Source organism: Chiroxiphia lanceolata, chromosome 7 (genome assembly GCF_009829145.1).
Source record: "Chiroxiphia lanceolata isolate bChiLan1 chromosome 7, bChiLan1.pri, whole genome shotgun sequence".
Classification (NCBI taxonomy): Eukaryota; Metazoa; Chordata; class Aves; order Passeriformes; family Pipridae; genus Chiroxiphia; species Chiroxiphia lanceolata.
In genome coordinates this window covers 39,449,205-39,461,608 of record NC_045643.1, presented here as the reverse complement: position 1 = coordinate 39,461,608, position 12,404 = coordinate 39,449,205, and the positions used below count along the sequence as shown (strand labels likewise).

General features: G+C 54.4%; 1 protein-coding gene across 1 annotated transcript; it reads left to right on the top strand.

Moving 5' to 3' along the window:
* The first annotated feature begins 3,340 nt into the window (after window positions 1–3,340).
* Window positions 3,341–10,761, top strand: CYTIP (cytohesin 1 interacting protein). The gene is made up of 8 exons (XM_032693211.1): window positions 3,341–3,670; window positions 5,447–5,496; window positions 5,822–5,876; window positions 7,959–8,061; window positions 8,193–8,286; window positions 8,457–8,526; window positions 9,442–9,508; window positions 9,995–10,761. Exons 1-8 carry the CDS (start codon window positions 3,524–3,526, stop codon window positions 10,465–10,467), a joined length of 1,059 nt encoding a protein of 352 aa, XP_032549102.1. The 5' UTR covers window positions 3,341–3,523; the 3' UTR covers window positions 10,468–10,761.
* The last annotated feature ends 1,643 nt before the right edge of the window (window positions 10,762–12,404 follow it).

Below are 12,404 nucleotides of genomic sequence, written 5' to 3'. Positions count from 1 at the left end.
ATCGGCTGCCATCCCCTGGCCACCGCCGCGCCGGGTGGGCATCTGTCGCACGGGAGAGCAGTGCTGCGTTTCCAGCAGCCTGGGAAATTCCTGTTTCCCAGAAATACCCTTCTCCAGCACACCTGGGTGGAGGAGGAGCTGCCGCTGTGAGCCAGGTGGGTGCTGTGCCCTGGCCGCTGCATCCCGGCTCGGTGGCAGCAGAACACCACGGGCTGTCACCTGGGGAGAGGTGTTCACTAGAAATCGCTCGGTGGAGGGTTTGGGATAATTCCTCATTATCTTGGTAGGTAAACCGACTCCCCAGGAGCCATTGGTGCACAGCTGGTAGCACAGGAGAGGAGCCAGCTCCCGGGTCCCTGAGGGTTTGTGTCCTGCAGAGGATGGCTCCTCTCTCCTTCCTTCTACTCTGGTAAGGTGAGTGTGGGCAAAAACCCCGCAGGCACTGAAGGCTTGGAGGAATGGGTGTTCCACCCCTGGAAGCATTCAAGGTCAGGTTGGACGGGGCTTGGATCGAGCTGGTCTAGCGGGAGATGTGCCACCACTCGGGCCCTGACACAGAGCGAGCGCCGTGCTGGGGAGGAGGCCGGGGCAGGGCATCCTTGTGATCCCCGCGGGGTCTGAGTCGTGCTCCGCTCTGCCTCCGGCTCGGCCCCGGGCGGCTCTGAGCCGGGCCGGCGAGGGGCAGGCGGGCGGGGAGGGAGGGGGGCGTGCCGGGGTGTGGGGTTCGTTGTGGGGGTGTGGGGTCTGTGACGGGGTGTGGGGTTCGTTGTGGGGGTGTGGGGTGTGTGTCGGGGTGTGGGGTGTGTGCCGGGGCTGTGGGGTCCCTGGCAGGGGTGTGGGGTTCATTGTGGGGTGTGGGATGCCTGCTCGGGTGCGGGGTGCGTGGCTGGTGTGGCGCGCGGGTCAGCAGAGCGGGCGCGGGGCTGCTGGGGCAGCTCACACCAAGGTCCTGCTTTGTGCTCTGATGGGAGGTTTCATTTGTTTCTGCCCTCAGCTTGTTTACAGATGAGTCACTGGGTTTCAGGAACGTCAGAGAGGGCTGCCGGAGGAACCGAAATGTGCTTTGTTTGTTACCAAAGCACTCACCGGGGGGACCGTGAGCAGGAAAAGGGGAAGTGGCTTTGAGTCACCCGCTCGCCGCATTGCTCAGCGTGCAAGTGAGGAGATGCCCCTCTGGGTTACAGCTGCTTCTCTCAGGAAAAAGGAGAGAGCTTTCCCCCTCTCCTGCAGTGCCTTTTAAACATCTATTTTCTGCACCTTAACCCAGAGGGGTTCCTCCAAGGAACTCGAGATGAAGGACAGACCTCTAAACTCGTTGCTGCAGAGCTGCTGTGGTGTGCAACACTTCCCTGTCCCCATCGGGGCACAGGGACTGCAGGGACTCCTCTACACATCAGCCACCAATTCTCCTCCAGGTGTGTGGAGCAGATGTTTCCTGACAGGATTTTTCTCTGCTGCAAGATGCTGGGTTTTTGAGGGATGAATGTTTAGGATGGGGATGTACTGACACTTCAGCCACCCAGGGCAATGAGTGGATCCCCTGGATCACCATGCCAACCTTTTCCTGGCACTAAGAGCTCCTCTGCACCAGCAAATGTCAGGCACCTCCTCCATGGACACCCATCCCTGCACCTCCTGAGCTGTGGCTCACAGAGGCAGAGCTGTGGCTCAAGGAGGCAGAACCCTTACAAAAGGCATGTGGGGCAGCTCTGTGTTGAGCTGTCGTGACAGTGCCTGCCAGCCTGCACTGAACTTCCTCCTGTCTGGCAGAGACAGAACCCCCTCACCCCGAGGTCCTGGCTGCCCCCTCCTCTCCCTGTGCCCCTGCCAGCCTTTCCTTCCAGGACTGGGTGTCCCAGGTGTGTGCAGCACTACCCTGTAAAGGTGCAGAAAAGGCTTTACTCAGAAAATGACTGTAACTTGTACATTTGTATTACTTCTCTGTTTTGATGGCAGTGGTCCTGCTTTTCCCCGTGCAGGTTCACATCTGAGCCAGGGCCAACTCTGGCTGCTTTGTGCTGTTGCAGTCCCTGGTATTTGTCCATCTGCCTCAACAAAAAATGGCCCAGTGTGTTTCAGATGAGTCTGTTTGGTTGTCCAGCCTGTGCCAGCAGCTGCTCCAGGTCACTGACAGCCAGCGGTGCCAGCGGCTGGGACACAGGGCTCCGGCCATGGCTGCAGGGCTGTGTGCCAGGGGTGGCCCCTGCTCCGTGGGGGTTTAGGACTTGGCTGGGGTGACTACCAGGGTTGGCAAGCTGTGCTGCTGCCCACCTGTCCTCCTTCTGCATTGCTGACCTGTGACTGAGGGGCAGTGGGGGCAGGCAACCACCCGTGTTCCACCCAGGCCTGGGGCTTCTTCCAGTGCTTCTCCATCACACCCAGGATCAGGGAATCCAAAGCTTATTCAAAGCTGCAATGAATTGACGACAAAAAAATGACTGCAGAGAAAAAAACACCCTGCCAGAAGTTCTCAGACTTGTAAATCCTCCTCAACATATTTGCTGCTGGGACAAAATCCTTTGCAAGACAGGAACCCCCCGCAAAACTTAAGGCGACTGCTGGGCAGTCAGTCCACGCTCTGGCTGGTGCAGACCAGAGCAAGACTCTGGTTGGGATCACTCTGCTCTCGGATGGACCAATGGCTTAGTGGCCCTGGTGGTTCCCTGGCTGCTGGCATGTCATGCCAACACCTAGGGAGGGTCTGCAGGGTGCCTGGGGGTGTGACCACCCCACCTGCACTGGTGGACTCAATGTGTGGCCCTGTTTGGGCACAGCATTCCTGCCCTGCTCTTCATCCCCCTGTCACCCCTGCATCTTCCTCGGGCCTGGCCATCCGGGACAGGTGCAGGGATGACATCTGGCCAGGCTGTCCCTGGCACTGTGCCTGCCTGGGCTCTGCTGTGGCAGCCCCTTCTGTCCCTTCCTGAAGCCCCTCAGTTGACTTTGCTGTGTGTCCCCAGACCTGCTGTGCCAGATAAGTCCTTGCTCCCTGCTGTGAGCCAAGTGCTGTGCCGAGGGCATTGCTCTGCCCTCGCTCTGCCACGGTTTCAGCTCCTGCTCTTGGCCTTCAGTTCTCATTTCCCTCTCTGGAACTGGAAGTCCTGCACTGACACCATTAGCCAAAAGCAGTGTTATTTTCCCCATCTTTGCCAAAAGGTGATTCTAGGCATGCCAGGAATGCCGAGCAAGTCAGAGAATGTGCAGGTTGAGTTCAGATGAGTGCCTGAGGCAGGCAGGGCCATGAGGACAAATCCTGGCAGAGCAGCAGCTGTTGGTGAGAATCGCTGTGTGCAGGAATGGAAAAATTAAGCAGATTTCTCTAACTGCCAAGCCTAATTCTTAACTCCCCTGTGAGCACAAGGCACACCGAGAGCCTGGGGCTCTGCTAGGAGGGATTTGTGTAACGTGCACCTAAACCACAGGTCACGTGGAGGCCTTTCCGCTCTCACCCTTCTGGGTGGCAGCGGGCGCAGTTCCGTGGCCATGGCGCAGGGCTTGGCAGGGCCGCTCTGAGCCCCTCGCCATGGCCCTCAGGCGGCTCCTGCAGCAGAACCACAACGCCAGCGCCGTGGGCTGCAGCCCCGACGGGGAGCAGGCGCTGCCCACGGCCGGCCGGAGGATGCAGCACTTGGCCAGCGCGGTGGGGACGCTGCCCCGCGGGCGCAAGCAGGTACGGGCTGGCTGGGGGGCTGGGGCTCCTCCTGCCACCCGGGCGTGACCCAGCAGTGACTGGGCAGGCTCTCTGTGGCCCCCGGTTTCGGGGTGCTGGAAGGATGACTGCCGGGTGCCGTTGGCTGGGCCCGTTTTGGGGATGGCGATGGGATCTTGGCAGTGCTGGCAGTGTGGGAAGCTCCACGAGCAGTGAGTGATGGGGTGTCCTGCCCTGCTGTGGGCTCAGGCTGTGAAGGGCGGCAGCAGCCGAGATCCAGCCCTGGCTCAGCTCCTTCTCCATTTCCAGCCGTGCTGAGAGCCAGAGGGGCTCGTGCTGCCTGGGTGCTCCCTTAAATGTGCATTTCCCTCAGTCTAGCAGCCTCACCACTGCCCTCTGCTCTGCAGTGCTGACAGAGAGCACCCACCAGGAGCTGTTTCCATCTGGATTTGGGAGTGTTTCTGTACAACTATCGGGGCTGTTGGGGCTGTCTCTTTTGCTGGGCTTTCCCCCCAGTACAGCACAGAGCACGACATTGCTGTAGCTTGTTGTGGGATTCCCACAGAACTGTCCTGCTGAGGCTGAGAACCATCAACTGAGCAGTTCCGGCTCTGGACCTTTTGTCTGACATGAAGAAGCCTGAACAGAAAATGTTTGACACACATTATAGTCTGAAATTAGGGTCAGAAAAGTAGTGTGTAATATCTGTGCACTTAAGGTTTCACTTTGTTCAGCCACAGAAACACACTTCATCCTTTTCTTGGTACAAATGTAGGGACATAAGGGAAAGCCAGAGCCGGGCTGGTCCTGGGAATGCTGGTGCTGGGTGGCACCAGTTCCCATGGCTGTGGTGGAGCTGCCCTCAGTGTGGCAGAGCAGCCCTTGGTGTGATGGACCCACCCTCACTGTGACTTGTCTCCCTCAGTGTGACTTGTCCCCCTCAGTGTGGTGGTGGCTGCTGGCAGGGCAGGGTGGTGGTGGCGGCTCTGTTGTGGCTGTGGCTGGCAAAGCTGAGTTACAACCCACATCAGAACCAAGGACGCACTGCAGGGCCCGTCCCCCGCGCAGGGTCCGTCACCCTGTGTGCCTCTTCCAGCCCTCCCACCTTCTCTGCAGTGGATTCTCACACACGTGGCCTCTCCCTCCTCTCCTTTTCCCTCGACAAGTAAATGCACGCCCATGAAGTCGCTGTTTCTGTAGGAGATGACACTGTGGCACCATTTGATCCTGCTGAGCCTGAGGCATTGGCTGTTTCAGCTACAGACTTTTCACTGATATTGTCATTCCTTATTCCTGGTTCAATTTTATGGGAAGAATCAATGGTCCTGGCTTTTCCCAGAGACCTCTCCAGGCACTGCCTGAAGCAGGATCCTGGGTGTCTGTGTCCGGCTGGGGAATGCTGTGCAGCTGCCACGAGACACTGCAGAGCTCACTGTCTGCACTCACCCACATTTGTGGGTGCTTTATGCCTCTCTTGGCAGGCGCTCGGTTCATAAATGCCCACAGACTTTTAGAGGAAAGGTACAAAAATGAGGTGAGCTCTTGGTACAACAGAGATGTGATTTGGGCTCTGAGCTCAGTGCCAGCATCTGACAGGTGGCTTTGACCTCTGGGTGCTTTTCCTCCTGGTCAGAAAGTTCAAGTTCCCGTTTGACTGAGGCAGAGGCTGTGTTGGTGCAAGGTGCTGTGGGATGCCACCAGCTGCTTTTAGCTTTTCTCTAAGCTGCTGATTTTAGCTGTGTACCTCCAAGAGCCACAGACCTACTGATCCCTGTCCTCTCCCACTTCTGGTCACAGCTTGCCTTAGCCAGATCCAGCTCCTCGGGTGAGTCCTCCAAGCCACAAAGGTATGATTCTATTATTCTAGAGTCACTGTTATTGTCTTATTCTGCATGAAACGTGTCCTGGGAATCTTCCCAGCTCAAGTGGGATCAGGCTGCAAGGCAGAGATGGGTAGCCAGTACCTGGGTAATGCAGGTGACCTTTAGTTTGAGTTATTTTGAGCAAGGAAAGAGGCAGCACCACCACTGCTCCATCGGAGGGACGGCGTGGGGACACCCCACAGGCCCAGGGAGAGGTGATGGTGGGAACACGATGGTTTTGGTTGGACATGCAGGTGCACAAAACATGTCACCCCATGTTCACAGGGAGCTGTGTGTGTTCCTCCTACAGACACCTCGTTGCTATATTGAAAGAAGATAAAGAGACGTTTGGGTTTGAAATCCAGGTAAGACTTAAATGATAAGATGATTCATTAAAAAAAAAAATGTGGTGCATAGTCTAAAGTGTCACTTCCTTAAAATCAGGTTAAGGCAGCCCAGAGCAGAGGAAAGTGACTGTCACATTCTGTGAAATTTGAAGAGCTTACAGCACTGATATAGAACTGGGATGTTTTTCCAAGGATTTTTTCGTAGCAAAGGTCACAGATGAGAATTTCTGGCATTCTCACAAATCAGAGTGTTGAATGTAGGAGAAATCCCATCCAAATCCGCATAAGAGGCAATGGCAGTGCCTTCTTGCCTCCATAAGTGAACATTTTTTTGAGAATTGTATATGAAAATGTTGTCATATAAAAGGAGAGAAATAAAAAAAAACTCTGTTCAAAAAAATACCTTATACTGACTTTTTGCTACCTCCTTTAACATACATAGAGGGGTATGTACTTTTGAAGATGCAAAATATTGGTGTATTTTTCAATAAATGACTGCTAAGCATAATTTTTTTGGGGGGGCTAAATCATATAGGAAGATATTTTGTTCAGTCTAGAAGTCAGTAAATCATCAGATAGGAAAACCAGAATTTTATCAGGAGTACAGCTAGTAGGAGATTTTTTCCATAGGTTTTTGTGAGAAAGGTAACTTCCTAGATCACCAGGTCTACTAAAATCCTGGCTGTAGCTAAAAATTATCCCAGGAATAAAGGGATGTAGTTTGGGAGCAGTGGGATCTGCCTGCCAGCAGCAGGACACCTCCAAAGCACTCTCCCAGGGAGAAACAGTATTTTCAGTGAAATCAGTGCATTAGGAAAAGCTTAACTTTGCCCAGTTTGGGTCTGTGACTAATGAGCGGGGCAGCGCTCGGCTGGTGAACAGAGCAGAGCTTTCAGAAGGGAGGATAATTGAGTCGATTATTGGGCTTTTGTGTAAACTGTCAGGGCAGATTTTCATTGTGTGTGACATTCTGATTAAAAATAATTGTTCCTGGCACATTTTCTTCCCGAACGCACATTTAGCGTGAGCACTTCATAGAAAGCCTGGGCCGTGGAAAGGCAGCCTCTGACACTGAGGATAACCATTATTTAGAAGCTGTACTTTCATTACTGTGAGTTAAATTTAGGCAAAACAGAATAAGGTGATGTGAAACTTTAGGTCTACATCTGCAGGGAGCTCAGGCTTCACTTGCTGCCCATAGTTTAACCAGAAGTCTTACTGCTGGTCCAGGGGCTGGAATCCTGGGAGATTTGGCCAGATGAGCTCTGAACTCACCCGGTCTCCATCCCTTTGTTTCACACTGACTGAGAAAATTGGGAATGCAGTGTGAGTTGTTCATTCTGGGTTTGGTGGAGCAGCCGCGGGTTTTCAGGGAGCTCAGCCTCAGTGCTCAGTGCAGGAGGCAGATGTGCTGAGGTATTTGCCTGTTACCAGAGGATGTTTTCTTCCCTTGCAAGATCCGGGGGGGCTGTGGTGACAGCTTTTGCATTTCTCTAAATTCATGTCAGCACCCAAAACCACAGGAGGGATTTATGCTTAGAGTTACTTGATGTATATTTAAATACGTAAGTCAAGAACAAAAAGCACTTTTGAGGGGTGCAGGGATGTGTGTGGATGATGAGTTTCAGAGGCCAAAATAGCAAGAGTAGGTTCAACTCTTCTTTCTTTTTGGTTCCCATTGCAAACTGAGCTGTCTGGCAGCAGAAGCTGACTCCACACGGCATTCCCAGGGAGGAGGAGTCAACCTCTTCTTGCAAAGCCTCTGTCCCATCCTGCCACCTTCCCATGCCTGGGAACGAGACATCCTTCCAGAAAGCCATCCCCACCCAAGCTGACAGATATTCTTGGTTAAAGTTACTGAGTTTTTAATACTGAATAACAAACTTGCTTTAAAATTAGTCTATTTTTTTGCAAACACAGCATGCAGGAACCTGTCAGATGTCTGCTATTCTCTGCTGTACAAATACATTTCTAATTGTTGGGTTATAACATTTTGGGGCTCATCACAGCCCTCTCACTGAAAAAATGTAAAAGACTATTGCATTTTAAATGGTTTTAATGGCTCCAGTATTGGTAACTCTGTCCCTTTGGCATTAACAGACCGTTAGGTTTCCAAACCAAAATGATTTCTCCTTGGAGGTGTGCACTTGCATCTGCAAAATTCAAGAGGAAAGTCCTGCCCATCTCTCTGGCCTACAGACTGGTAACTATCCATGGGTTTTGCTGCCACGGGAGGCCTTACCCTCCTTTCTCCCTGTCACTGTTATTGTGGAGCAGCTGGAAGATGTGCACAGGCTGTGGATGCTCATTTTGGCCTCCGTGTATCTCCAACAGGAGACATCCTCGTCAGCATCAACGGCGTCAACACCGAGGGCTTTGGTCACAAGCAGATAGTGGACTTGATAAAGTCTTCAGGGAACTACTTGAGGTGGGTGTCCCTCCTTCAGATGGGGTTTGGCTTCATATCCTCTCCTGCTGAAGCCAGCAGAGCTCCTCGTGGTACCCCCAACCCTGTGCTGTCTCAGAGACAGAAATCCCTGAGGGCTGGGCTGGGCAGAGCCTCTGCACGTTGGGGCCACCATCACCTGTTCTCCACAGGTTAGAGACAGTCAATGGGGCCTTGTTCCTGCGGAAAATGGAGCTGGAGGCCAAGCTGCAGGTACTCAAGGTAATGTTATTAATTAGTTATTCCACTGTCGATGCAGAGGGCTGTCACTGCCAATGGGGTCGGGTGTGTGTCCATGAGACTGGGGATCCTGGCAGGGCTTACACCCAATGGGTCCCCTGCAGCCATGACCCCCAGCACCCCTAGCCCTAGTCCTTGTGGTATTATTTTTCCAAAGTCGGGGATAGAGAAGAAATGTGGCTGCAATCCCAGGACTGCCCAGGACAGCTTATGCTGGTCAGTTTGGCTGTAGGAATGTCCAGCTGCATGGGGTTCATCAGATCTGTGGGGAGGGGCCTCCTGTGACTGTCCCCAGGCACAGCCTCCCCTGTTTGGTGGGTGTTTTTAATCAACTCTGCTGTGATTTATTGCACACCAAGAGCTGACCTGCCGCAGAGAGAAGGGAACCATTGCGGGGTGTTGGGTGGCTCGTGGCCCTGGGAGGCTGTAAGGATGCTCCAGGTGTGTTCCCAACACGGGGCAGGAATGCTTGGCTGTGCTCCCCCTCGCTACCCTGCAGGACCCAGGGAGGAGGAGTGGGGTGTCCCTTCCCAGTGGGGGTCTGGAGCTGGGGAGGGCTGTGGAACTCAGGGAAGAGGAGCAGGGTACCTGTTCCCGGCAGGGTCTCTGGGGCTGTGGAGGAGTGCTGGCATTGTCTGCAGGTGGGCTGCATGCTCTCCAGGTTTCAGGCTTCTTCTTTCTAAATTAGATGTGGCCAGTACCTCATCCAGAGCACTCTGAGCACGAGCAGACTCATATTTTATGGAAGAAATTTGCTAAAGTCCGGTAAAACCGTCACAGTAAAAGCTAGACACACAAGCGTTTCCTGGACGTGACCTGCACTGTTTAGAGACTGTTTTCTTGACAAGTGCTTTGTGCTTCTGAGAAGTGACGGAGCCTCTTCCTTCTCCTCCCCAGCAAGCGCTGCACCAGCGGTGGGGGGAGCTGCGGGCGCTGCTGGCCCGGGAGCGGCACTTGCTGCACGGTACGTCCCGGCTGCGGGACCGCGGCGCTGCCCGGCCCTGCCGCCGAAACGGCACTTCTGCCATCCGCCGCTTGCTTCCTTCCCCCCTCCTAATGAACGCGTGGGGCTGGCCCCGGGAGCGCTTTTGTCCCGACAGTAATGAACTTCGATGCTGCTTTGACTGATGCAGACCGAGGTGTCTTCGTGTCAGTCCTAGGAAATGAGTTTATGTGGGTGGCGAAGTTTTTTCCATTCTTAATTTGGGTTTATCAGGGCGGAGGTTTGGTTGGGTTTTTTATGGGCTGCCCAGGGAGCTGATTTGATTCTGCAATCCCCATTCTGTGGGAAGCACTCACAGCCAGAAACAGTTTCCCATGTGGAAAGGGGCTGCTCCGTGTGCCAGGGGCTGGGCGTGACCCTTCCCCGTGCTGCCATGGCACAGGCGTCCTGCCCCCGGCCGTGAGCGGCCGCCGGTGCCTGACGCTCCCCTCTGGCTCCCGCTTCCAGGGAAGGCGAACGACAACGCTCTGCTGGGCGCGCTGGACCTGGAAGAGCCCAGCTCGTGTGGCGGCTGCAGCTCGCCAGGACCCCTCTTCCCGAGCAAGCCCCGCTTCTCCAGCGAGAGCAGCTCCCGCAGCCGGCTGAGCTCGATGACGGTGGGCAGCGAGGACAGCTTCTTCCAGGGCAGCGCCTTCGAGGACTCGGCTGCAGAGAGCCTGAGCCGCCAGTCCAGCGTGGACGATGACTGTGTGTTCCCCAGGGACGGGGACGGTGCCGCCGGGAGGTGCTCCCTGCGCAGGAACCGCAGCATCAGCCTGGCCAGCAGCGGCTCCATGTCCCCGCTCTGGGAGAGCAGCAGCTACTCCAGTAGTTTTGGGACCCTCCCGCGGAAAAGCAGGAGAGCCAGTGTCCGGAAGCATCTTTTGAAATTCATTCCAGGGTTTCACCGGGCGGTGGAAGAGGAAGAAAGTCGTGTCTGACGTCACACGTGTCACCCTCGATGTCTGGGCTCTGCCCGTGGGACCGGGGCAGCCCCTCGCCCCGGGCACTCCGAGGGTGAAGGGCGGTGGCACGGCAGGGCACTCCTGCAGACAACGGCACTGATGAGATTTACACAGCTCTGGGCGTTTAATTATTTTCATTTTTAGTCAGGGCACGCTGTGGACCTCTTCGTTAACGTGAGAAATGTGAAGAACCTTTGCAGAACTTCCTCAGCGAACTTAGTGTTAATAAGAGTTTTTAATTGAATGCGAAATTGATAGCTATTTATTTCCTGTTACTGGAGTCAGTGGCTTCCAAAGATCTTTAATAAAGCAAGTGCTTCTACTAAAACCAGTGACAGAGTCACGTTGGGAAGAGGAGGGAGCCCTGAGCAGGCAAAGAGAGCCCAGGCAGTGATGCTCTGGCATCTCCTGGCAGCCTTTGTACAAACCCTGCAATAACCTGGTGTATCGGTTTCATCTGACCAGCTGCAGTCTCTGCCAGGTGTTGATATTCCATGTCATGCCAAGCTGTCTTATTCCAAGGGATTTGGGTGGAAAGGACCCCCCTGAGCATGTACATGGCCCCAGGTTCTTCTGCAGAGCTAGTGCAGGGGAAGACAGTGGTGTCTGTGTGCTGCTGCCCCGAGCAGCTCCGTGTGTCCAGCAGATATGGAACTCTTTAAGGCAAGAGAAGTAAAGACAGAGCCTTGTCCTGCAGGGATGAGCAGGATTGCTCTGTGCTGGCTGCAGTGGCAGGTCAGTGGGTCTCAGCGACCTTCCTGGAATGCTGTGCTGGCAATCTGCTCCCTCAGCACCCCAGGGGCTGCAGGAGCTGCCCCTTGGGCCTGTGTTCCCACTGCTCACAGCAGTAGGATCATTGCCTACCTGCCTTTCTCCAGGCTCAGAGGCCTCAGGCAGTAAGGATGGTGTGAGAGTGTGTGGGAAGCGATTCAATAACTATGGGCACAGATGTGGGGGAAAAGGGAAATTTTCCCTCCCTCTCAGTGTACAGAAACAGGCTGTTTGTTCAGCCCAAGCAGCCTAATGATGTTTTTCAAATACAACTGGAAGCATTTTGATATGATTCAAAGACCTCGTGTGACCCACTCGCCTGTTGCCCGGGCAGCCCGTGTGGCTGTACCCTGGGTACTGCTCTGCCAGGGCTTCCTGGGCTTGTCAGGAACAGCAGGATAAATCCAATAGCTTCCCTCTGAGTTGGGCTCCAAACAGAAACAACCTGTTCCCAACACTCCTCTAAGGCATGAACGCTGCTAAGCCAGTAGAGCCAGTACTGGCTTCTGGAAATGAGTAAGTAGCTGGAAATACAGCGGGTCTCTGGGAGAGCTGGAGGGCACCCAGGGGACTTGGAGGTCAGTCAGAGGACCTGGAGGGCACTCAGAGGACTTGGAGGTGAGTCAGAGGACCTGGAGGGCAGCCAGGAGACCTGGAGGGCACTCAGGGGAGACAGAGGACAATCAGGAGGGCAGCTCATGCAGTCTGCACATATGGGATGATGTCCTGTCCCTGTTGTTAGACTGAGTGCCTGCAGTTCAGTCTGGGAGCTCCCCTGGTGTGAATCCACCCCAGCCCCTGGGCCCAGAGTGGGGTTCTGCTCCAACACCCACATGGAGCTGATGCCCGTCCCCAGCCCAGGTTGGGGCATTTCAGGTGGGCTCTGGAGCTCATCACTGGGCATCAAGTTTTTCGCCTGTGATTTGCTGTCTCAAGAAAATTTTACTTTTTGTTGCCAGTGGCACCAGCTAAAAGGAGAAAAAAAAAGGAGAGATTGGCTCTATTTGGCCAAAATATTGACTTAAAGGCAGATGTAGGGGTGTCTGAAAGTAACTGGGAGAGAAAAACCAGAACATCTGGTGAGGGTAGGTACACTGCCCAAAGAGAATGAACAGCAGCAGCACTGAGAAAGGGACCTTAAA